The 26,274-nt window shown below is 45.9% G+C and overlaps 1 protein-coding gene across 1 annotated transcript in view; it reads left to right on the forward strand.

Annotated features, from left to right (window-relative positions):
• Sorcs3 (sortilin related VPS10 domain containing receptor 3) overlaps window positions 1–26,274 on the forward strand; it is a 621,809-nt gene that overhangs the window by 571,030 nt on the left and 24,505 nt on the right. The window contains exons 15-20 of the mRNA XM_004631515.1: window positions 509–626; window positions 1,519–1,652; window positions 9,890–10,003; window positions 12,908–13,079; window positions 15,701–15,887; window positions 20,237–20,370. Coding sequence (XP_004631572.1) covers window positions 509–626; window positions 1,519–1,652; window positions 9,890–10,003; window positions 12,908–13,079; window positions 15,701–15,887; window positions 20,237–20,370 — 859 coding nt within the window. The remainder of the gene's footprint in view (window positions 1–508; window positions 627–1,518; window positions 1,653–9,889; window positions 10,004–12,907; window positions 13,080–15,700; window positions 15,888–20,236; window positions 20,371–26,274) is intronic.

Consider the following 26,274-nt stretch of genomic DNA (forward strand, 5'->3'; position numbering starts at 1 on the left):
TCTCTCTTTCTCTCTTTCTCTCTCTCTCACACACACACACACTCACATACACACACACACACACATACACACACACACTTCCTGCTACAGATAGGACAGCTGGTCTCAGCAGTGGACGTGAGTGGACAGGGCTCCTGTGGTTGCAGTAGGGAGCAGCAGGAAGGCTGAGTGTCTATGAGCAGCGGTCCCAGCTTGGTACCGGACTGTGGACGGCAGCGTGGCTAGTTCACTTCTCTATACTGTCTGTATCTTAGATGCTTCCTGTAAAGCACACAGGTTGCTTGTGCATTAAAAACTAAATCCACGATAATGAAACCCACACTGTAAATGACAGGCCGGCTGGTTAGCGCCGTGCGGACCATGGATCCCCCTCAACGACCTCCAAGGAGCTCCCTGAAAGGACAGAGGAGCCCGGCCATGTGGAGCCCTCCTGTCCTCCCCAGTCTCAGTGCCCTACTGACTGACTGGGGCCCCTCTCTGCTTGTCTCTCCCATTCTCTCCTAAACAGAGTTTTTGGCCACTTCAGCCTCCGCTCTGAATGGCAGTTGGTAAAGGTGGACTACAGATCTATCTTTAGCCGGCGTTGCACCAAAGAGGACTACCAGACGTGGCACCTGCTCAATCAGGTACAGCGTGGGGGGCGCTGGCCCTCAGGGAAAGGAGCCGCTGCCAGCCGGGCTCGGCCTTTGGGGGCTTCCTGTGTGGGCAGGGAACCTAGTGGGCCAAATGAGGATGAGGAGTGGATGCCAGGGGAAGGGGTAGACAGAACTGGACCCAGCGGTACCTTAGAAGCGCAGGTGCCCCCTGAGGTCCCTGGGTGGCCTGGGGGAGGGAGGATGGTGGGAACCTGGGGTGCTAGCATCACCTGTAGAGAAGTAAAGACCAGACAGCCAGGACAGCCTCTTGCCACCAGTGTGGAGACCGAGGGATGTCTCAGCCAGGGGCAGAGCGCTGCCGAGAAGGGGCCAGCGCCTTGGGCCTGAGGGTGGCACAGGCACTTGTGGCCATGTGGTGTAGGAAGGCAGCTGCAGCCCTCGGAGCTCTTGGCTCCCGGCTGTGTGTTCCAGGTCTCCTCTTGTGGTCTTTGCTAAGACTTGGGGCTGGGTATGGATGTTCGTGGCAGAGAAGGAACTTTGGCGTGTCCTTTCGGCTTCCTGTGAGGATGACGTGACGAGAGTCCCGAGCTCTGGGCTTCTCTGCGCCAGTCTTGCGGCTGAAGCTACTCAGTGCCTGGTGGTCTCTCTGGGACCTGGAGGCTGAGAGGTGGCAGAGGTGGGGGGTGGGCATTGTGGGCTGGCAGGGTGAAGACGTGGTGGTTGGTCGGGCTCCCATGGTGTTCCTCGGTGCCGTGGCAGAAGGTGGGCGCTTTTGTTCTTGAAATTTCCAAGTGGTTAGTGACAATATACCTGCTCCCCAGAGTGACCGAAAGAGTGCAGAGTAGTGACTATTGCCGAGAAGCTGGCTGGCACAGCCTCCTGTGTGCTCGCCTGCTCGCTCACTGAGGACTTTTTCTTTCAGGGAGAACCTTGTGTTATGGGAGAAAGGAAAATATTCAAGAAGCGCAAGCCAGGATCTCAGTGTGCCCTAGGCCGGGACCATTCCGGGTCTGTGGTCTCAGAACCCTGTGTCTGTGCCGACTGGGACTTCGAGTGGTAAGTCCTTTGGGGTTCAGTCACCAAGTGCGACCCAGCAGTCACTTGTTTGTATGCATGTGTGTGGTGGGGCATGGATGGATGGCGTAGAGAAAGACCCAACCCAGAGGTAGGAAGAGTGTCTGCTGGCGTGGTAGGCGGGATGGCTGGGAGCCCACGCTGCAGGAGACAGGACGCGCTGAAGCTCTCTGGGGGGTGAGGTGCCCCTCAGCCTCAGCATTTCCCAGAGGCCTTCTCTTCATCCTCGGTGCGCAGCTGTGTTGGACTCTTCCGAGGGCGAGGGCTGGGCACCGACGGAGCTCAGCAAGCCGCGGGCTGGGTCACCTCTGCACATATTCATTCAAACTGCTTCTACCAAAACTCTCTGACATCCTTTCCTTTTATTTGCACTTCATTTTTAATTGGCATATTTTATGGGGCTCTGTATAGTAACTCACAGATGTCTAGGCGTGCAGAGAGCACATCATGACGGTTAACCTTTTGGCCTGCTCAACCGCTGATCGAGTCGGCCTTGGGAATCTGCACTCTCCTACCTAACTGAGTTTCATGCTTTTGTTTTACTTTACCATTTCTGTGGTACTACAGATCGAATCCAGGACGTCACATGTTAGTCCAGCCCTCTGCCCCGAGCTACATCAGCAGCTCTCACCTGCTGAGATTTATATCTCAGCTATGAGCAGTGGCTCACACGTCCCGAGTGTCCACCTCTAGCTGTGGCTTCTCTGTGGTCTGTGTGTCTACTCAGTGTACCTCTCTGGATCTGCTGAGTGAGGTCAAACTTCTTGCGGCCAAGGCAGAGTTCCTCTGGAAACCCTCTCTGGAAGGAGTCCCTGGCCGCCTTTCCAGCCTCCATGACACAGGCCGCTACCCATTCAGCAGCTGAAATAGAGCCCTAAGAGGGCCTCACCCCTCAGCAAGACCACCGTGAATCTCCTCATCTACTTCCAAAGCACGCTGTCTCACCGAGGCCTTTGGTGGTATAGTGGTCACTTGGCTGCCTTCCAAAGCACGCTGTCTCAAAGCCTCTCGACCCACCCGCACAGCTACGGGGATTGTGCTAAACCTACTGTCCTCTTCTCACTTCTACTCTTTGCTTTTTGATTTTTTTATTAAAACATGTGCATAGTGTATAATGTTTACATGCATCAGTGAGTACCTACATGCACTTAACATACCTTCCTTATTTGTTTATTAGGTTTTCCTCTCCTCCCCATCCCTGTTCCTACCATCTGTAGACCCACTTCCCAGGTACCAGAGACCTGGCCCTCTATTTTCTATTGTCTATTATTTATTTTTTTATTTTTTATTTTTTTGTGGAACTGGGGATTGAACTCAGGCCCTTGTGCTTGCCAGGAAAGCACTTATTCCACTGAGCCGTCTCCCCGGCCCCTATCATTTATTTTTTAAATTATTTCTATCTTGGGTTTCTCATCTGAGAGTAGTCATGCAATATTTAAACACGTGTGTCTGATTTACTTCACTTAACATGATGTCCCAAGCTGAGTCCCTTTTCCCACAAATGATGCGAAGTTACCCTTCTGTGTGGCACAGTGGCTCTACTTTGTGGGCTGACGCCACACTTCTTATCCACTCATTTGCGGGTGGATATGCAGCCGTTTCCAAGATTCAGGGCTTATGGTGCTGCTGCAGACACGAGCATGCACATCGCTGTGATGTGCTGTCTTGGGCCTCCAAGCCGCTGCAGACCCTCACGCATTCTGGGGAGGCTGCGCAGGCCGGGAGCCGGCGCTGTAATGGGAGTCCTTTTCCTTCAGCAATTCTGTTACCATCTCTGGTCTGGATAAACACTCCAGCGCTAATACTCAGATGCTGATCTTGGCAATGTGTTCTTCATCTCTGTGACTTCACCTCCTTCCCCACAGAAGAAAATATATGTAACATGAGTCTAGTCAGGTTCTACGGAGAAATGAGTTAATAAGGGAATGAGTGGATACCACTGTTATAGAGGAGGACACCATTTATTTTGGCAGTATATAAAATAGCCTCCCCGCATGCAGTGACTGTTACAACTGTGCTGTGTGAAACTTGTAGCCCGAGTCTACATGGTCCCCATCCAAAGCTTAGCAGGTAAACCAGAGCTGACACATCCCAGTAAGCACTGTCTTCAGGGTAGTGCCTTGGATACTACCCATTTGTTTTCATATCAGAGGCATTGCTTGGCATCTTCCTGAGCCCGTCTTGGGGACTGCTGGCAGAGTCCATCCTTAAGTAAAGCAAGAGGTGAGGAATGGAATCCCTTCTGTGGCATCATATGTTCTCTTATTCCTACTGGTAGAGACATCACTGGGATGGGATCCAAGACCTCCTCCCTTGGCAGCCTTCCCATTGCAAGTGAATGAGAAGGGAGTGGGAATCTTTGTCATAAGTTACCCGACCAAGGTTACATAGGAAAGCAAATCAGCTGGAGTTCAAACTCAAGGCTTGGTAAATTCCGCAGTCCCATGCATGCCATCGTTTCTCAAGAAATCGAGCAAGTCTTACTATTTTAGATTTACACTATGTTTAAAAGAAATAGAGTCTCTGTGTTCAGTTACTCTAAAATTAAAACTCATCTCCGTATGACCTATGTTTACTGCTGTTGGTGAAATTTGAAATAGAATGTTTTATTAACTCTAAAACAACTTCCAATGAAGTAGCCTTGACCTTTGGAGCTGGAACTGTGATAGATATACAGTCTCCTAGAAGACATTATAGATTTTCTTTTAAATATGAGTAATTATATGTTTACATTTCTGTGGTCAGTCATACTGTATGTTAAAAGGAAGTTGGAGACACGATGCACGGTCACCCAAGGTTGGATGGTACGTAGAACGCTTAATTGAAGAGCAACAATAAGAAAATAATGTGACCTAGAAGCATATTTTCACCATTTCTGAGTATTGGAGAAGTAGCTTTTGGCTTCTTAATTTTTTGGATTATTTACAGTGGTGTGGAGGGGTGAAATGGAGATGAATATTTGAAATTGTCGTTTTTGTTTTGAAGTCCGTTTCAGTGACCTTTACAACTGGTTTAAAACTTGTCATTGTTTTGAACGCATAATATTGGTCTCTCCACCTTTAATGTTAGTGCTGGAAATCAGCGCCCGGCAACCATTTCCTAGCTGGTGCCCTCGTGTGTGTTCGTCCCTGCCAGGAAGCGCTGTTAGCTCAGGCAGTGCAGGCGGTTGTCACGCGCTCCAACTTAGTTGTTCCCAGGCCGGGTCAGGGTGCAATCACTGGGTTGGCTCATGCCACAATTATGTCTCGGAAACAGCAGGGAGAGGGTACAACCTAGACTAGGGGGTTGAAAGCTAGGGAAAGAGGTTCAATATCTTCACTTTGGTACAGGCTTTGAGACACACGGAGGTAGGGTAATTTTCACCTATGTCCTTCCTATCTAGAGAGCTCTACTGATTCTTAGAAACATTTTATCTGTGGGATGTCACTGGTGCCCACCACTTCCACAAGAGTGTCTGTAATGAGGGGACCACTGGATAATTGCTGGTTTCCATTTAAGTGCCGCAGATCCCCAGCCTTAAGCTCACACGAGAGAGATACTTTGCTGCTGCCTCCAAGGTGCTACTGAGGAGCCAGGAACAAATTCTCACTGAGAATTAAGCTCATCAGAGGCTGTGGGTAGTCAGAAAAGGGAAAACAGGGGGTTCACTGTACGGTTTCAGGGGACCTCGTGGGGAGAAGTAGCTCTCAGGGAATCCCAAGCGTATGTGATCGGCAAGAAATCAGCGTCGAGTGTTTTCTCCTCACTGTCCACCTAAGGACTTGCTTGACAAACATCGACTTTGCTGAGCACCTGGGAGGTATCGTTCCAAGTCTTAGATGTCGGTTCTTTACATAATTGTCTCAGCCATTTCTTGGGATTTGCTGTTTCATGTATTTTATAGATGGGAATGAAGATGTAGGCAAATTCATTCAAGACAATAGGATTTTGGGTCCAGAATGCTGAGTCTTCGTGGCTACTCTTGATCTCCGGTGTAGCGCCAGACCTCCCTGGCAAAGGCAGGCAGTGGTGGTATACATCGAAGACAGAGGCAAAGAGATTTAGGGGTGCCTGGGCTCATGCGTCTGGATGCACCTGAAGCCCGTTCCGGCTCTGTGCACATGGAACGCAGAGAGCATGTTGCCCCCATCGCGGCCACACCAAGTGTAAACAAGGTAATAAACAATGCGCAAGCAAGAGCTACTGCGCTAAAGAAGGTGTAACAGGGAATAATAAAAAATATAATAAGGTGCTGAATTTTATGGGCCCAAACTACACTGTTCATTATAATGGTGGTAGCTACTAATCACACGCATGTATTTGCATTAAATTGAAATAAAATTTCAAAATCAACTCTTTAGTTATTCCTGTTAGTGGCTACCGTGTTGGACGGTGTGGATACAAAATATTTCTATATTGTGGCAAGTTCTACTGGGAACCCAGACCCCCGAGGGCTGATATTAGCATGTGGTGGATCCTTTGCGAACTGGTCGAGGATGTGTGCAGCAGATTTATGCAGAATAATTCAAGGAAAATAAGTGGACCTTCTGAGCAAGGGACACGGGACGGCAGCACATGAGAACACTTGCAGTGAGCGAGAGGAAGGAGGCGGACACCAGGGGAAGGTCAGGCTAGGAGAAATATTTGAGGGATGATTATTGGGTTTTCTAAACAATTTCCAAAATGCCTTAGGTACAGACGTCTTTGTGGGTACAGAAGTCTTCTTCTCTGGCTCAGTTTAGGCTTGCATGCCAGCCTACACGATGTCAGCTGTTAATCCGTCGCTGGTGTTGGCTTTGTGGCTGCTTCTGCTCTCTGAGTGCTCGCCCAGCACCCAGTTCAGATTTACCCCTTACCTAGTGCCCTGGAGGGAGTCAGGGCCGCCTGTGTACCTGCAGCCCCACGACCTCAGCTGCTCCGCGACCTGAGGCACAGGGAGCACGCGGGCACTTTGCGCGGTCTGATTCGTGGGCGGCACTGGCAACTTGTTTGGAAGAGACCGTGACTTTGCGGTTATCTCCATGAGTCTTAGAATGTCATTCTTGGGGACCAGGGACCATGTCTGACGATGCAGTGGGGCCCCGTGGTGTTGTACTAGGTTGAGCGGAGCGGGAGTCTCGGTGTTCACCGCCGTCTGCTTCGTGGGCTACGTAGACCTTGTCCCAGGCATCTGTGCTCTTTTGGCTTCTGCTTTCTGGTCCTCAGCCCCAGCGAAAAGACCCGAGGCCCGGGGGCAGCCGTTCCTCCTCTTACAGACTTCTGGTTTCTGAGCTAACACGGCTGCTCTTCCTTGAAAATCAAAGGCCTTTCCTTGGAAGGATGGGGATTCAATGATGCACAGATTCCTAGAAATGAACAAAATATCTCCTAAAATTTTAGAAATTTCAAATGTTTTATATCAGGAAACACAGAGAGATGACTTCACTTCTTGAGGGAAAGGGCTCGTGTGTCTTGGTGTCTGTGGTGCCCACTTCCCGAGGCAAAGCAGCCTTTCCAGCAGGTGGTGTCCGGGGCTCCCAGTGCGGTGGAGCACACCTTTCCACGGGCAGCTGCGTGGCTGCCAGAGCCCCTTGTTTGTGTAAATCATGCGGACTGGAAGTCTGGGAAGCAGGTTGGACAGTGTGAGAGATTTTAATATACACTTAGAAGAAATTAATGAAGAAGTCCAAGGCTCGGGGGCAGCCAGTTTCCATTACAGTTGTTAAATATTAATGAGGTGCTTTTGCTCTTCCAGGCAAAGCATCCTGCCTGATGCATCTTTTTTAATTACTGCATCGCTAACAGGTAGCAGAGCCAAACGGAGCTGCCTGGGATGGTTTCCTTTGCCGAACAGCACCAAGGCATTTCTCTCCTTCCCAGAGCTGCCGAGAAAAGCGTTGTTCCTTCCTGGTACCAGTATTTCCTGGGGGCTGCAGGGCATTTCAACAGGCTAACCTCATAACGAGGTCAGAGAATATTCCCCAAGTAGTGTGCACACGTCACAGCTTGATGTTTCCATGGATAAAAATAATGCGTGGAAATAAGACATTCAGTGGAGTGCTGGCAAATATTGAACTGGTGAATCTCCAGGAGCACGTGAACACCGCCTTTGTACAGACTCCTTTCATTGCAGGCTCCAAGCTGCCGTAGGACAGCGGTGAATACAGATCAGGGAGAGCAGGAATCAGCCCCACAGCGTACAGTGCTCCTGCCAAACAAAAACATTAGGAAATAACCTGGCAGCACAGCTGCTAGGCAATGTGATGATACTATGGCTATCTGTTATGTAGCAGAGTATACATATCGTAATAATAAAATAGAACATAGAAACTAGGCAATTGCATTTTGAGTATTTATAAATGTATACATATAATTCATGTAAATGAAATTTTGTATAGTTCAGTTTTAACAGTGGCTTTAATTGACATTAATTAGCCTGCAAAATTTGGGAAATTTTAGCAGTGGGTTCTCATGGGCTGTTGCAAGCTGGCAGACACTAGCTGAGTCTGTGTGAACTGTCTGGCTGGGAGAGCTTGGTGGCTGACTAGGAGGCTTGGCAGAATATTCACTTGGCAGAAGCGTATTTTACCTCTTCACTGAGGCAGAGCTGTATCAAGGTGGAACTTCTTTCCGCCTTGCGTGCATCGGCCTCCGAATGCACTCACTCTCCATCCGCCACTGTCCTGAGCTCTCGGCACATCTTGAGCTCTCTCGGCAGTCTCTGGTTACCCTAGAGCATCCGTGCAGACCTGAGGAGCCCCTGCAGAGCTAGACACACACAGCAGGGTAGTTGGCAAGGTTGGGTTAGTGCACGGGGACTATCCATCGGCTCAGTGAATTTCTACTCTGTGCCTGCACTAACTTAGTATATTCTCACATTGCTGAAAAACGGTGAGGAATATCTCAGCTCTTACATAGTTTCCAGTCATATTTCCAAGATATTATGGGTCCAAAGACTTTACCTGGGCAGTTAAGGATGGCTTCACACAACCCAAATATTAAAGATGAATGAGTAGGAAATGACCAGACACAGGAAAGTCCAGAGCATTTCATATAAATATATGAAGAGAGGTGGAGGGCCTGGCAGGTGTGTTCACTTGTAGGTCAGGTAAAGGAACATGGCATGGGGTCAGACTGGTCAGATAATAAACTCGGTCACATTAATCGCCTGCCTCTTCTGAGCCCAGCAACTAGCGTTCTGTTTCCTGCGGCTCTGTTCTATTCAGCTAGGTTGGAGTGCGTCGTGGCTCTCGTTGCCAAGCCCGTGTGTCCACTGGAAATGAGCAGAATATTGGCTCAGAGAACGTGGGAGTGGAAGAAGAGAGCAGCAGTGGGTCCAGAAATTGGCTGCTTGAGAGGCTGCAGGGTCGCTGTACACCCTGCGGGGCAATAGGCAAGCAGGAAAGCGTGGCTGCTAAACCTGGAGGCATGAATGCTCCTGCCGAGCGAGAGGAGCTGTCTTCAGCAGTTACCTGGCGGGTGACGGGAGCAGTAAACCTTTTTGCCTCTTGTATCTTAGCATAAGCAATCCTCGGGAACCCCAGGGAGCTCTAGGAAGCAGAGGAACCTCCTTGGGCCTGCAGGTGGGGGTTCCAGCCTACCCTGTTCTGTTATGCATTTTGTACATGGGAGAGAAAGGGGAACACACCTCACATTCCCCATTTATCATAGCGGAGATTTCATAGACACAAGCAAAAGCATGATGCTTCTCTTGGGGGGAGGGTGGTTCTTGTATGTCCTCCATAAAAATTTGGATGGCTGTGTGCACACATTGAAATGCATGTGTGTATTTGTATTTGATAAAGGAAAAAATGAAAGTGAAATATACAAAGTACATTTGGAAGCACACATAATAGTCATTATATAAAAGTGTGTCTTTACATTGAAAGTCATCTTCATGGTTGCTGTCTACCTGTTGCATTAATTCTACTGTAGACAGAATATGCTTTGAAAAATATAGTAGCCTCCCAAGGGCAACTCACACTGGGATACCTGGAACGGTATTTAAATATATACTTTTCTAACCTAGACTTTCTATGTGATAATCCACCCTTTCTTCCCCTAGATTTCAAATAACTTGAGACTATTTATAAATCTGATAATTCACTTCCAAAGTATGAACGTGAATCCTCACGGGGTTAGATAACACAGTGTGTCACAGCTTTTGCATAGGTCTCCCGTGAGTGTGGGTCTGCGCGTGTCTGGGAGTGTTGTAGTGTTTGTACGTACCCGCCATGCTGTAGTGTTTCTTTTCCTAACAGTGACTATGGCTACGAGAGACATGGAGAGAGCCAGTGTGTCCCTGCCTTCTGGTACAACCCTGCTTCCCCCTCCAAGGACTGCAGTCTCGGGCAAAGCTACCTCAACAGCACAGGGTAAGTAACGGGAGGAGGCTCTTAACTCATTGCTGTCTCCACTCTCCGCACCAGAATCCAAGGAAATCATTGCTCTTCAGGAAGACGGAGCGTAAGTAGAGTTTGTGACGAGAAGCTTCCGAGGAAAACAGGAGCTGAGCTGAGAGCACCTTCCCGGAGGGCCTCCGATTTCTGGTGGCCTGGGTTTCGGAGCATTTTGCCATTTATCTCTGGCAGACGCTGTTATTTGGTAAAACTTGTCACCTGGAAAGGGATGTTGTCTTTATTCCTTGGTCCTCAGGTGAAAGAACCTGGTAGGAGGTGAATATAAATTCTCATGCTCTCATGCTCAAAACTTGTCATGAAAATTCAGGAATCCAATGCTGAGGAATTTGTGGAGTAAAATGAACAGAGCATCTTTTCTGTAAGTTCCAATACGTCTCTTTCTCTCCTTGTTTTCTTAGTAGCTACTTTCAGACACTTGCAAAGTTCCCTTACAGATGTGCTGTGTACTCTTTTCCTCGGATGCCTCTGTGATCCAGAAGACTTCTGTCCAGTGGATAGGTGGGCTCACACAGCACTGCCCGACTTCCAGGGGGCTTACAGACCACCCAGGGATGTTGTTAGAATGCAGTTTCAGGTTGGGGAGAACTGGGGTGAGGTTAAGATTCTTCAGTTCTAATAATCTTCTGAATAATGGCGATGGTACCGTTCATCTCTGCACCACTCTGTGAGTGTCATGGGACGAAGAAGTTCTGGACCTCTGGACCGTCTCTTACAGTGGGGCTTCCTTCAGCCTTCCCAAGCCGCTCACCTTCTTTTACATTTACTTTATTGGTTGTAAGATAGTAGTATATCTCAGTTTACATTTATAAGGAAAAATAACATAATGAAAAAGGTGTATTGAGTGTTCCTAGATGCTCCGAAGGACATATTTTCAGTCAAATATTTGACTCTTGGAGGGCTATTTTTGGAGTCTGGGCTGAGTTTTAGGACCTCTGATGTTGTGTCACTGGTCTAGAAATGTGAGCCAGTCAAACTGAAAATCCAGCAGCTTCAATGTAAGGAGGTAGGATATTACAGAAAAGGGGATAAAATGTTTAAAGAAGAGGGTTATGAGGCCACAGGAACTGCTCAATGGGGTGGGACACTCAGTTCCTAATCACTGCATCCCTGGGACATCTTTGGGAAAGAATAGCTGAGGGTGTCTCACGTGATCACGGGCCATGTGTAAGTGGACCCAGGTGGAGGCGGTTCAGGGATACCAAAGCATCAAGCAGCAGCCAGACAAGTCAGGAAGGTGAAAGACAAAGTTGTTCATATTTTTTCAATGTATTCTAGGTTTCTACAAATACTTCCAGGTTTCTTAAGTGTTGGCTTATATTAGAGCTCCTGAACCAGCTTGAGTTTTAATTGAAGTTAAAGGGAAAGAGTAGATATTATATTTGTATTAGGACATGGAAGTCACCAAAACAATCTATCCTAATGAGAAAACAAATAAGTTGAGAGTAAATATGGGTAAAAGTAGAAGCAGGTTAGAAAAATTTGATTATGTAGGTCGGTGATGAACAAAAGAAAGCTATTATGAGGAATAAACATAAAAACATAATTTATAATTTTCTAGTTTAAAAGTTTTGAAAGTTGAGCTTAATTCTAATACATTTTATTTAATTAGCACAAAGAGTCTACATTGTAACCTACTGCATCCCACATGAAGCACATTTCAGGGGCTAAGGACGCCTGCGTGGCGAGCACCTACCGCAGAGGGCAGCCCTGCTCAGCTCAGCTGACAGCCGCCGTCTGGGCTGGTGGCCCCTCATGACATCTGCTTCGTGTCTGCCTACAGTCTCCGCAGGAAGGTTTAGGGCAGGCCTTTCAGCAGTGGGAGCCATGGGGAGATGTCAGGTGTCACGAGGGACCACTGCCACCCGAGGAGGTTTGGGGTTTCTCTGGTGTTGAGGCCACCAGAAGAAGCCAGCTTGATGAATCAGTTCAATATCCCTGACTGCGAGGAGAAAGGAGACGAGATGCGGCGGCTAGGGTGCCGGCGGGCATCGAGCTGCAGGGTGGAGGGAGCTGCGATGATGGTGCTTTGTTTTATGTGGCTTTACAGAGTTTTAACTTTAGTGAAGGTTTAGAGTTCGTGATGTACCTAGAAATAATGTCTACATATAAATCAGATCTATGGGCCAGCAGGACACGTGACGTGTCATCACTGTAGACACGATAATTCTTTTGTGGAAGCCCGCATGGCTTTGAAGGGACATTTTTCCAAACCGACCTCATTAGCGAGGTGCTTTTACTTTGAAATCAAGCCTCACACTTCTGGTTCTTCACCTGGCACTTGTGTTGGGCAGGACTTGAAATATGAGCAAAAGGAGAAAGTGCTCTGTGGAATGGCCCTGTGGCTCAGAGGAAGGGCTGCTAGGTCTGAAGGGACAGAAGGGCATCCTGGGGGTGCAGAGGAGACAGCAAGAGCTCTCCCGAGGGGCTGGAGTTGGGTGCCTGGGGTTCCGGTGCTCTCTGGTACAGAGACAGCCGGAGGTGGTCCAGAGGAAGCCAGCCCAGCCCTGCCCTGCCCTGCCAGAGAGCTGTGCCCACTTTGCTTTAGTCCCCAGGCCAGTGCCCAAGACCTCAGTGAGTCAGATATTGGTTTTCCTTCGTTCGTTTAGACACTGATCCAATCCATAGCTCACCAGATAGGATCAATAACAATGTTTAAGGAGCTACTTTTCGCAAGATTGAGGGACAGCAGTTCCTCAGCTTTTGTCTCCATAAACGGCTGTCTTTCTGGGATTCAGACTTTAGGTGCAGCTGCAAGAAACACCTCTCTTGCTCTTGCTCTCGTACACTGACACACACACGATCAAACGCACACACCCGCTCTAGGCACAAACACCACTCTCAACTGTCGACTCTCCTCAGGTACCGGAGAATCGTGTCCAACAACTGCACAGATGGACTAAGAGACAAGTACTCTGCCAAGGCCCAGCTGTGTCCTGGAAAAGCCCCTCGGGGCCTCCACGTGGTGACAAACGATGGCCGTCTGGTGGCAGAGCAGGGACACAATGCAACCTTCATCATCCTTATGGAGGAGGTAGGTGCCCCCCGGGGTCTCTGAAGTCAGAACTCACAGGCCAGCAGGCCTTCCTCATTCCCAGAGAAGGAAGCAGAAGACCCTTCATCTCTATCCCAAGCCGCTGCATCAGAGTCAGCAGGAAGCGGTGACGACCCATGACCAGAAGCCGGGCAGGGTGAAAGAACCTTCCTCCTTTCATCCTACGAGGACTTCATCTGCAGAGGGGCCCCCTTGCTTACTTGCTTGCTTGTTTGTTTGTTTGTTTGTTTATTTATTTATTGGCCAGCTCAGCCTGCCCTGAGGGTGAGGCTGGCATGGCATGTGGTGCCAGGGAGGGAACCGCGGTCCCCTGTACCTGCCTAAGCTTGCCTAAGCAGGCGCTTTAGACCTCTGAGCCCTCTCGCCGACCCAGGAGTCCACTTGCTTCTGGGACATGGAGACCTGGATATATTCCGGATGCATCATGTGGGTGAAAAGCATATGTTTTATATTCATCTGGGTTCTCCTTTAGGGCTTATTTAGGAAATGTTTATCACCATAAACATTTTCTGTCAAGTGCAAGAAAAAGAAATTCCACTTACATCTGCTGCTTTTAGGGTCCTCTTTTGTTTTTTCTAACTCCATGTCCCACTAATTGGAAAGGCTCAGGAAGCTTGTAAAGGGTCTGGAAAGCATGAGTTTGAGGGTGGGGGAAGATTATTGAACTGCTTTCTATTTATCTTTGTAAAGAAGGTTATATTAGTTGCTTTTGCCCCAGCTCCCTGCTCCATCAGTTCATTTTATAGTGTCTTTTGCTTTCTGAGCAATGAAGTCAGACTGCAGCCTTCTATTCCGGGGCGGGAGTGCCGCTGCGCCAGCTTCCTGCTCGCCTCCTGAAGGGTTTCACCAGAGACTGGGCATTCCTGAGCTGGTGAAGCTGGAAGGCTGGCCTGATGGAGGAGGCCTGCTGAATCTACACGCAAATTGCCCTGTGCTCTCGCTCTTCAAAAAGAGCAAAGTAGGCCAGAGGATTTTTCTCACAGACATGAGCCCTTTAGTCTCTAAGGTCAAGACCACGCCAGCCAGGAGGGTGAAGGTTCCTCATCCCAGGTGGGCAGATGCTCCAGCTTCACCCATGCCAGGTGCTTGAGTTCAAGTACTTTGTGAGTCGGAGGAGGTCATTATCACAGTTCCACAAGGGCTTTTCAAAAACCTTCCCTTGAATGGATATGAAAAAACATGATCTTATCCATTTGAATTGCTTTGAGCTCATTTCCACTTTAATTTATATTTATAAACTCAAGAGTGGCTGATACTCTCTTGAGCCAAAAGAGCGCCTGTCAATATTTCATTCACATCCCGGTTGCCAGGCAGGAAGAGACAGAGAGGAAAACTGTGGCCAGGGCTTCATGAGGGGCAGAAGGCGTGGCTCCTAATCCCAAGACAATGAATTTCTCTTTTGATTCTAGCATCCATCTTTGTGCAGAAATGAACAGAAATGCCTTATTTGCCTTCATCCAGAATCTTCGTTCTGTTAGGTCCATTGCCTGTCTGGAGCATTGGCCCAGCACATTGGTGTGCAGCGGGTGGGGCTCAGCAGGTGTGCTTGGGAAGCTGTGTGTCCCTGGGGGTGTGAGGCGCTCAGCTGAAGTGCTGACAGCAGGAGGCCAGACCCCGAGTGGGGGTGTCTGAGCTGGGATGTAAGAAGAGGCTGCAGGGAAGGAGAGGCTTAGGTAGGTTTCAAGAAGAATAAGAGTGTGGGCCAGCCAGATAGCTCAGTGGACTAAAGTGCCTGCTTAGGCAGAGCGCAGGGTCTGGGGCTTGATCCCTGGTATGCCGTGCCAGCCCTGCCCCCCAGGGGCACGCTGAGCCAGCAATTGAGAGTGGGTGTGGTGGTGTGCGCCTGTAATCCCGGCGCTTGGGAGGCTGGAAGTAGGAGAATCACTATGAGTCTGATCTATGTAGTGAGATCTTGTAGACTCTGTCCTAAATACATTAAAAAAAAAAAAACAAAACAAAACCGAAACAAAGAAGAATAAGAGAATGGAGAGGTAAATTTGGATAGTGTAACAAGAGTTGGTCCATAGAACGCGAATCATTATCCTACTGTATGTAATTATTTTGGAGGTGGCATACAACATCTACAAAGTCATTATCTTAGTCCTTGGGACATAATAGTGAAGAAAAGGAACTGTAATGAGAGCACAGGGTGAGAGCAGGAGTACTGGAACTAGACTGTGTCTGCTTAGACCTTGGGTCTTCACCAGTAGCAGTGAGACTGGCCTAATTTTATTTTTTAATCTCTAATTGTAAGTTGTAAATACATTCTACAGTGTGGAACTGTGAGCAGAGTAATTGCTTGGCATTGATAAGAAAGTGTAATTGTTAGTGACTGCAAGACATTAGCACAGCTGTTGGGATTCATCCCTCAGTGCTTGCCTGTTGTTGCCAGTTCTCAGTGACGCAGGCTGCCCTGAGCTTGGTCCTGCCGTAACAGCCTCTGGGAAATCAGGTAGAAGTCTGGTGATCACACTAGGCGCCTTCTGCCCCAGGGACTGAGGCTTGTTCCAGACACAGTGATGCTGCAGCCCAGGAGACAGCACTGGAGGGTCAGGTAGGCCCCCATGACTAGACCTGATCCGCTCTGTTCTGTGCTGCAGGGTGATCTTCAGAGGACCAATATCCAGCTTGACTTTGGGGATGGGATTGCTGTGTCCTATGCTAACTTTAGCCCCATTGAGGATGGCATCAAGCACGTGTATAAGAGTGCAGGGATCTTCCAGGTGACAGCCTACGCAGAGAACAACCTGGGCTCAGATACCGCCGTCCTCTTCCTACATGTGGTTTGTAAGTAGCAGGGACCAATGGTTTTACAACTTTTTATTTTTTATTTTGTTGGTCTGGCTCAGCCCGCCTATAGGTCAGGGTTGGTGTGGCATGTGGTGCCAGGGACCAAACCGCGGTCCCCTGCACCTGCCTAAGCTCGCCTAAGCAGGTGCTTCAGACCACTGAGCTAGCTTGTCAGTCCCAGTTTTACAACTTTGTCACATATTGTGACAATTAAACATGAAAGAATTTAAGTGAATATAAGAAGCTCTTTGCTTATCAACAATTTGATGGGGACATAAACTCCTCCATAAGCCACACCGATGGGGTCCCTGGCAAACGGTGGGCTACGTAGTCCCTAGTCCAAGAGCAGCATCGTAGTAGAAGTAGTTGGGAGGAGGCGTGGTTAGGTATCAGTTACGGCTGCAGTAATGCAGTCTATATGACCTTGAGCTAAATCACTTCTTTTTTGAGTTTTCTAAAGTCTGAATTTAAAATGGCTTAATTCTCCCATTTTGCCTCACAGGGCTCTCATCATAATAGAAAGAAAATACAGATAAAATACCCCAAATTCCCTGATTATTCAACATGTATTTGTTGACTTCCTAATATATGTAAAGTACTTTTCCAGGAAGTCAGCGATAGCAAGGCGCCTGGTCTTGCCCAGGCAAGATTTAGATTCTTCTGGGGAAAGAGAGGTACTGTAAAAAATGAGCCTTGAACAGGAAAGATGGTGGCGGCTGCCGCCCACGGACAGTGTCGTGGGGTGCTGAGAGCGCCAGCCAGGCATCCGGCTGGGGCTGTGCAGGACCAGGCTTTTGAGCAGGAGATGTGCCTCTGGATTCTGATCACAGCCCTTTGTTGAATGCCCGCTATTGGTCAACTTTCTCCGTCTCCATAAACTTCTAACTCTTCCTCTTTAATAATTAGCTTGTGCAAGTCACATTAGATAATGGATGTGTTAAGGGGGTCCCTGAGGTCACCCCAATGTTTCACGAGGCATTAAGGGGACTGCCAGAACTCAGCACAGAGCTTTGCTCCTGGCTGTTTATCCTAGTGGAATGCAGAGCAGAATCGGCCATGCAGAGAGAAGGCCCGGCGCAAACGAGGCACAGGGTCCATGTGTCCTTACCCGAGCAACACTGGCTAAGCCAGCTCCTCTAGCAGTGGGCAGTGCCCACATTTGGGCTGGCAGCCAAAGGAACTCATTAGAGATGCCATGCCCACACTTTTTATTGGGGTACTCGCAGCGCTTAAGCACCTCTACCTGGCATAGACCACAACTCTAACCTCCCACAGAAAGCAGCTGTTCAGAACAAATCATACTGTTTCCAAAACCAATTGGCAAAACAAACCGCTCTTAGCAGTTAAATGTTTCTTTTATTTCTTGGTAGCAGGAATTGAACTCAGGACCTTGTGCTTGCCATGCCGGCACTGTGCCACTGAGCCATATCCTCTGTGCTTACCAGTTTCATGTTGATTGGAAGCACTCCAAGAGCCAAGTTCCCAGACGCCAGCCAGGCCAGCCTTGGGGACAGTCCTATTTGAAGGACAGCCATTTCAGCCTGAGGTGACATTCTTTGCCTGCGTGGCATGCAGCACACCACATTACCCCGCTTGAACATGATAGATGCTGCCTGTTATTATCGTAATTACCAGAACTTCCCATTAGCTGTCTGCTTGACGCTTGTGCTGCATTTAAAAATGAAGACAAAGGGGAAAGGAAAGGCGCAGTCCTCCTTCGGGAGACTCGCTGCCGCTGCCGCAGGAGGTCCTGCGTTCAGGTGGGGAGCCCACCAGGACTCAGCGCCAGCAGCAGCGGCCGGGCGCAGCTTTATGCGGTGGGTTATGTGCTCGAAGGAGGAAATGTTCCTTGAAACTTTTATCGTGCTCATAATTCCCTCCAAATCAATCATGGCCGCATTTACCAGACAGTTATTACAGCAGAAACTGCTCTTGGCCTCACCTTGGGCCATTACCTAACAAAAGTCGTTGTTAGCTGCCCGCAATAACCAAGCTCGCACAGATTATTAGATTTTTATCAAAAGGGGGACTACTTGACAGCCGGGTTTTAGGAGTTTGCTGTTTCCTCCTGAATCCCTTCGGCTCTCTTCTCGCTACCCCCGCTGCCTCCACCAGGAAGATCAGAGTCCTTGCCCTGAAAAAGTGCTGCGTGGTGTGGTTACTTAAGAGTAAATTGAACCGCACATGCTTGACCTGAGCAGAAAAATGTGGGCATGCTTGACGCTACCCTAATGCATAGACGCCCCGTCGCAGTCTTGCCCAGCGTCAGCTCAGGGAGGAGATCTCCTTTCACCATCGCGGTCATCGAGGTCCCTTGTGGTGCCAGCCCTGCCTGTGCCAAGGTCTCCAAAGTGGCAGGACCTGGGAAGATTTCCAAGGGCCCAAGCCACAGTGCGGCCTTGCTGAGCCGTGGGGAAGCCCAAGCTTCATGGCATCTCCTGGGGAAGAGGTATCAGTTCCTTGGGAGAGAGCGGTGGCAAGAAGCAGAGGCAGCAGGTGCAGTAGAGGCCTTTGTCTTGGTAGGAGGGAGTGAGAAATGTGAACCCGAGTGGGAAGAAAGATTCTGCAGGGTCAACACGGGAGCAGGCCTTGCATCCTGCTCCCTGGGCAAGAGCTACCCAGAAACCCCTTTTCTCAGCCTTTCGCTCTTCCTCAGTGATCTGCAAAGTAGAAATGATAAGTAGAAATTTGAGCAGGTAAACACCTAAAAATGAATAAATAAAACAACAGATGTAGGCAGTATTTTCACACATCTTGTAAATTCTTTTACTGACATCAAACAAACTGTACAGAAACTAATCCATTTGCTCATTTAATATAATTAGACCTCCAGCCAAATGTGTATAAGTGGTGACAGCGCTGAAATTATTTGCTGGAAGAAAGTCCTGAGGTGCCATATGCTGGGAGTCAGGGCAGGGAGCGGTGGGCAGAAAGCGTAGCTTCTTTTTCTTCATTAATTTTTTAAATGACAAAAATTGTAGAAGCTTATTATCTACAAGAAGCTACCACGAAACGTGTGTGTGTGTGTGTGTGTGTGTGTGTGTGTGTGTGACATGGTGCAGCCAGGCTGAACATCATGTCTTTTACCTCTCATGCTTACTGTTTACAATGAGGATGTTGAAAAGTCTATTTTCTTAGTGAGTTTCAAAATGCAGGGCCAGAGAAATGGCTCAGTAAAATAAGTGCTTCTCTGGCAAGCACAAGGGTCTAAGTTCAATCCCTGGTTCTGCAAAAAAAAAAAAAAAAAAAAAAAAAAAGAAAAGAAAAGAAACAAAACACAGCACAATGGTACACACTAGTCACCATTATACAGTACATGTCTCCTGTGTCTTCCACCTCTCTTACTGTATTTTCACATCCTTTGACTCACAGTGACCCCGTCCCTCCTGCACATCCCAACATATCACCTTTTACTCTTTGTTTTTCTGACTTCAACTTTTTTAGATTGCAAATATAACTGAAAGGATGAGGTGCTCAGTCTTCCATCCTGGCTTCTTTTACTTAGCTTGACATGCTGTGCTCAGGTTTATCCATTTTGTTGCATATCCACGTTGAAAAAAACAACATATCAAACCCCAACACACAAAACCGGTACATTGATACTTTCTCAGCACTTTCCTCTTCTCCCTTTATTCTGGAAATGAATAAAATCCTCACACGTCATGCCCAGAGTGTGTCCAGCTGTGTCTTTTACTGCTAGCATGGAGCTTATGATAATGATGCCAGTTTTCTGATGCAAAACATGCGAGGAACAGGAGTTTCATTTCAGAACTGGCGTTTGTTTTCCATTCCATAGAGGGAGTTGTACATTTCCTCCTTTGTAGAAGAGAAAGGGGAGAGGCTTGCCCACTTTAGAATGATACCCGCTGTGTCCTGCAGAACATATGGCACAAGGGCCAGTTACAGAAGAGTGGAAGCCACTCTCAACTGAGGATAATGGAGACCGCCCTCCATACAGCGCAGTGACCCCATCTCAGCCCAGGCGAGGCTCACGAGGAGAGCAGTCTGCTGTTTATCTTCCTGATTAATGGCTACAAGTCTGGTAAAGGAGCTTTCTCCCTGGGTTAGAGATTCCTAAGAGTTCCTAGAAGTTGGGCTTTATCAGATGCAATTTAAATTCAGGTACCGTTCTTGAAAATTGAAACTGGAGTTGAGCTCCCTGTTGCACCACTGAAACTGATTCTTCCTTTTAAGCATGCAATGCTTTCCAGCATTTATAGGTTTGTGATGGTTGCTTTATGATAGGACAAGATAATAGACAGTGAGATTAGGAGTGCAGGAGTGTGATGGAGTGTGAGAGCTTATTCTGGAAACGTAACACCGCCCTTTTCTGTCTGTTCCTTTAGGTCCTGTGGAGCACGTTCATCTCCGAGTTCCATTTGTGGCTATAAGAAATAAAGAGGTCAACATGAGCGCAGTCGTGTGGCCCAGTCAGCTGGGAACTCTTACCTATTTCTGGTGGTTTGGCAACAGTACCAAGGTTCGGTTCCTTCTGTTCAGTGTCAACTTCAATCTCTCCTAAACGCCTCTACGTTGTAGCTTCTGCGTCAGTGTTGGGAACGTGGGGAAGCAAAGAACCGTGCAACTGAAGAGAACCCACCTCCCTGCACTGAGCTCATTATTTTAGTAGGAAAAGTGTAAAGGATTCTAAAGAATGAAAAGTAAGGCGAGAATGTTCATAGCTTGTCTAATCCATTTTTCTAACATGAGGGTTGGCCGAATAGCTCACCAGATTAAAGTGCCTGCTTAGGCAGACACAGGGGCTACGAGTTCGATCCCTGGGCTTGCCATGCCAGCCCCACCCTCAGAGCATGCTGAGATGGCAATTGAGACTGGGCGTGGTGGTGCGCACCTGTAATCCCAGCACTTGGGAGGCTGTGAACAAGAGGATCGCTGTAAGTCCCATCTACACAGTGAGACCCCGTAGACCCTGTCTTAAAATTAAAAAAAATTTTTTTCTAAGATTTCCCATGTTCCATGTTGTTTTAATACTGCCTTTTCCACTCATTCTGTATATAATATCGAAGCAGTTACTTAGAATCTGTGATCTTAGCTGGTCCCATTGTGTCAAACGTAAACTAGAGAACTAGATGTTCAGTAATGAAAATTAAGTAGGAGTGGACACGTACAGTGTTGTAGGCAGCACTGTTACTTGTTCTCCCAGGCTTAGCTCTCTTGCTAGGCAAGGCAAGTCATCTTGTCTCAGAGGAAGAAACTAAAGAACCCGTCACTTCACAGTGTCTCTCTGCTGCCTGCAGCCACTAGTAGCAGTGCTTGTGTTGAGAGGGACCTGAGGTGTACAGCTGGGAGCCATGAGACTGAGGGTGCCTCAATTAATGTTCTTAATGTCCTTCTTCCGCCTGTTTGGTTTTCATTTAGTTTTTTTTTTAATATCAGATTCATAGTGGAATTAAGAGGAATCTACAGGGATTTCTCCTCTATGCTCTGTTGCCATGAATGGATAGGCTTCCCTCATTCTTCATATAGAGGGAAGAAACTCCAACCTGCAAGATGCTGAGATGAGTTTGTGTTCTCAAAAACTGAAGAATGACTTTTAGGAACCATAGGGGTTTAAGAGCAGAATATATTTATTAAGGGAAGAAAGCTTCTGTTTGAGAGAGGGACAGAAGGAGATCCAAGTGGGGCCAAGACCCTGCCTTTTCTAGGGATTTTTACAGAACAAAACCATGATGTGAGGGGAGTCCAAGGTAGGAAATATGGGAAACTGCAAGGTGGGCGTGAAGTGGGGCAGAACCATGGGCAACCGAGAAGATTATGAGTATACTTGCTCAAGTAAAATTGATTAAATCAGATCAAATGGGGAAGCAAATCATGTAGCAAGTGGGCGTGAGTACAGAACAGGGATTTTTCCCATAGGGGTTGGGTTCATAGCTCTTCCTGACTTTTTCAAGGTGATTGATTTAGAATTTCAATCCCTGATGCCCATCCCTCTGGATCTATGTGGCTGTATTTGTTTAATCTGTCCTGAGCTTGGGTCCACAGTGGAAGTGCCTGTGTCCTCCACATTTGCAAGGTATCTCTTCTTCCGTCCTGGCTCGTTAGAGGGCCCAGCCCTGCCTGACTGCCTATAATATTTCTGTATAACTCAGCTGCCTAGCACGTTATTAACATCCACACAGAGTTCTCTATTTGAAATAATTAATGAGCCTACACGGACACATCACTACTTCCCAGAATACATGGTTGATGTTAGAATTCACACTAGCTGCCCTGCATTCTAGGGCTTGGAACTGATGTGCGACAGGCCTCTACCATTATAATGTAAAAGTGAGCCTCCTCCCTGCCTTTGCAACCTGTGTTCATTATTATTCCTCTCTCCTTCTTAGTCCCTGTCAATCCTGCATATTTGACTTCGCCTATAGTTTCTTGTTTTCATCCACTTAGAATCATACCATAGGTAGCACTGGGGATTGGGCTTTTTCCCTTAGTAATAAACACTCCAATTTCCTCAATGTCTTTTCATTGCTTGATAGCTCATTTCTGCTTAATGCTGAATAATGTTTCATTTCTGGAAGCATCACAGTTTATTTATTCATTTGGTTACTAAATGACATCTTGTTTTCAGGTTTTGACAATTATGAATAAAGTTGCTAGAAACCATCATATGCAGGTTTTTTTGTGTGTGTAGACTTAAGTTTTCAACTATTTTGGATAAATACCAAAAACAAGATTGCTGGAATGTTCAGTAACAGCATGACTGATTTTATAGACACTAACAAACTGTTTCCCACAGTGCCTGGTGCGTTTGCAGTCCCACGAACACTGAGTGAGCGTTCCTCCCTGTGGATCTGCGTCCTCATGGGTGATACCATGAGCTGGCTTCTGGCCATCCTCCCAGCTGTGCAGTGACTGATGCTTGCAGTTGCGTCTCCTTGGTGATACAGCTGTGGAGAAGGGCAGATGCTTTTTGCCAGGTGTACATCATCTTTGGGGAAGTGTCCATTAAGACCTTTGAGGCACTTAAAAAAAATTATATTACATTTCTTACTGTTGAGGTTTTAGGAGTTCTTTGTGTATTTTCAAGAACAATTCTGATATGCTATGTGCAGATATTTTCTCCAATCTGTGACTTGCCCCTTCACTCCCTTGACAGAGTATTTTGGAGAGCAGAATTTTTGAATTTTCATGAACTTCAGCATGTCAATTCTTTCTTCAATGGATTGTGATTTTGGTGTTTTAACTACAATGTCAGGCCCATATTTAAGGTTATCTGGATTTTGTCTTATGACGTGGGAATTTTAATTTTTTTTTTCTTTACTCGTCAAGTTAGGATCCTTTCACTTCATTTTTGACAGATGTGAAGGCCTGTATCCAGCTAGTTGAACTTTCTTTTGGATATGGTCCAAATGTTCCATGCCATTGGTTGAAAGGACAATTTGGGCCTCTTGTTATTTTTGCTCCTTTCTCAAGGATTATGTAAGTCTAGTTCTGGATCTCTGTTCTATTCCACTGACACAGCTGCCTTTTCTCTCACCAGTAGCACACTGTCTTGATTCCTACAGATTTCCCATATGCCTTAGAGTTAGTCACCGAGCTTGAGTCACCTTCCTTATTGTGTAGGTTATGCTGGGGCATTTGCTTCTCAATAGAAACCTAGAATAAGTTAGTTCATATGTGGAAAATGACTTGCACATTTTTTTTTGAAATTAAGGATTGTATTGAATTACAGATCAAATTACTAAGCCGTGACATCTTTACTGATTAAGTTTTCCTATCCACAAATAGGAAATACCTTGCCATTTAGTTATTCTCTGATTTCTTTCAACATGGATTTGTAGTTTCCTATGTGTACACAGATCTTGCTTATATTCTGCTAGATTTATACCTAAGTATTTCATTGTTTGCATTGTAGATGTAAATGATATTGTGATTTTAACTCAAATTCCATTTGTTATTTAGCAGAATACAGGAAGATGAGCAACTTTTTTTTTTTTTTTTAAGAACTGGGGGTTGAACTCAGGCTCTTGTGCTTGCCAGGCAAATGCTTATTCTACTAAGCCATCTCCCCAGCTCCCCATGAGCAACTTTTGTATTCTGAATGTAGATTCTGAAACCTTGTCTTAGTCGCTTATTGGTCCCAGTAGTTTAATTGTTCTGAATGCTTTTAGATTTTGTTTGATTTTTTATTACATTGAGACTTGGCATCATTTTTTCCTTAAACATTTATTGAATTCAATAATACATCCATCTGGGCCTGGTGCTTTCTCTTTTGCAGAATAATTAATTAATGATTAATTTGTTTAAAGATACGGCCCTATTTGGATTGGGTTTCTTCTCAGATGATTTGCCGCAGCTCGTGTCTCCCAAGGACTCTGCCTTTTATCTGGGCTATAAAATCTGTAAGCACAGAATCATTCATTGTTTCCCTATATTTTCTTTTTGCTTTCTTTGGGAGTGGTAGTGAAGCCTTTTCATTTATTTGAAATGTTAGTAATTCATGTCTTCTCTCTTTTTTTCTTAGCCTGGTTAGAGATTTATCAGCTTTATTAATCTTTGCAAAAATCTAACCTTAAGTTTCATGGATTTTCTTTATTGATTTCCTGGTTCTCATTTCATTGATTTCTGTTGTATTTTTTTTTTTTTTCTGGTTACTTTGTGTTTGATTTGTTCCTTTGTAGTTTTCTAAAGTGCAAGCTGAGATGGCTGATTTTAGGTCTTGCATCTTTTCCAAAGCAGGTGTTCAATGTGTTATGCTTTCCTCCCATAACTGCTTTTGCTGCTTCCTGTACATTTTTATAGTTGATATTTTCAGAATTATCATTCAAAACATTTTTTAATTTCACTGGAGATTTCTTTGACTCTTGTATCCTCTACCGGTGTGTTGTGTGGTGCTCACATAGCTGACAAACTTTTGGCTCTTTCTGTTACTGATTTATAGTTTAACTCGAATGAAATCTGAGCATGGATATTATACGGTTGCTGTTGTTGTAAATCTGTTAAGGTGTGCTCTTCTGTCCTAGTACAGTGTTGTGTTTGGTAAATGTGCTGTGCGGGTTTGGGCATAGTTTATTCTGCTGTTTTATAATGAACTAATTATTAATGTCAATTATATACCATTGATTAGTGAGTTGTTGATTTCAACTGTTTCTTATTGATTTTTCTCTTTTACCACATAAATCATGTTTTAACATACTCTAATTAGTGATTGGCTAGAATTTCAATATGTATTCACAACTAATTCGGGCCCATTTTAAATATCATTACTTGGCTTCTTAGTTATTGTGAGCACTTAATAATGACTAAATAATCGTATTTTCTTCCTCCCATTTCTTATATGTCTATAGCATACATGAGGTCTCTGCTAAAGCTTACATAAGAAAATACATATTGTAACACTATTTTAAATAAACTTATCTGCTAGGTCAATTAAAATAAGAAAAGGCATTTTAAAAATTGTTTTTAGTTTCAACATGCAGAAGAATTGCACCTCTTTTGTTATGAATTTTTTCCATAAAGGCAGGAAGAATGCTTTTTATATTTTCTTCATTAATAACTAGATGTACTACATTACAATACAAAACTATGAAATGAAAACATTTACTTCCACTTATTGTTTTCTTAATTCTCTATTTTCTTTAGGTGGTTCGGTTTCTGGCCTATATTATTTTCCTTTCTCTGAAGCAAAAATTTAATGAATCTTATAACACAGATGTACTTACTACAAATTCCATCAATTTTTGTTGTCTAAGAAAATATTTTTTCTTTACTTTTGAAGAATAAACTGGTAGGGTAATAATTAATAATTTAGTGGGTCTTTCCTGTAAGAAAATGATTGGTGTTTATTTTCCACTCTAAGTGTTAAATATGTCATTCATTTTCCTCTTAGCTGATGGTCTCTGAAGAGAAATCGGAAATATTCTCACCTTTTCTCCTGCACATGGAAGATGTTTGTTCCTCTGACTTCTTCAGTATTTTTAACTTCTCTTTGATTTTCTGTAATTTAGAAATGATAGGCCCAACCTTGTGGTTTCAGCATGCATGCTGCTTAGTGTTTGGGGAGCTTCTTGTGTCTTTGGTATGCCTAACGTTACCTTGGAGTAATTGTCAGGCAATTTGTTCCAATTTTCCCCAATTCTCTTTTCTCAATGAGCTATTCCCATTGCATGTATTTGTAACTTTTCTAGCTGTCCCACATCCTTGGATATTCTGTTGTTTTCCCTAATTCCTCTCTGCTTTTCAACTATGTGATTTTCATTTAGATAAGCTATGCTCAGTCAACTAACAAGATGATGAAATTCATGATTTCTATTTTATTAATTAGATCCTGTAGTGTGTTAATCATAGTAGCTTTAAATTCCTGTTCCTCTCAGCATCTCTGTCATACCTGTGTTTGGAACCTGCTCCCTTTCTCTTCACTCTGTTA

The sequence above is a fragment of the Octodon degus genome, unplaced genomic scaffold (genome assembly GCF_000260255.1).
Source record: "Octodon degus isolate 3935 unplaced genomic scaffold, OctDeg1.0 scaffold00042, whole genome shotgun sequence".
Taxonomy (NCBI): domain Eukaryota; kingdom Metazoa; phylum Chordata; class Mammalia; order Rodentia; family Octodontidae; genus Octodon; species Octodon degus.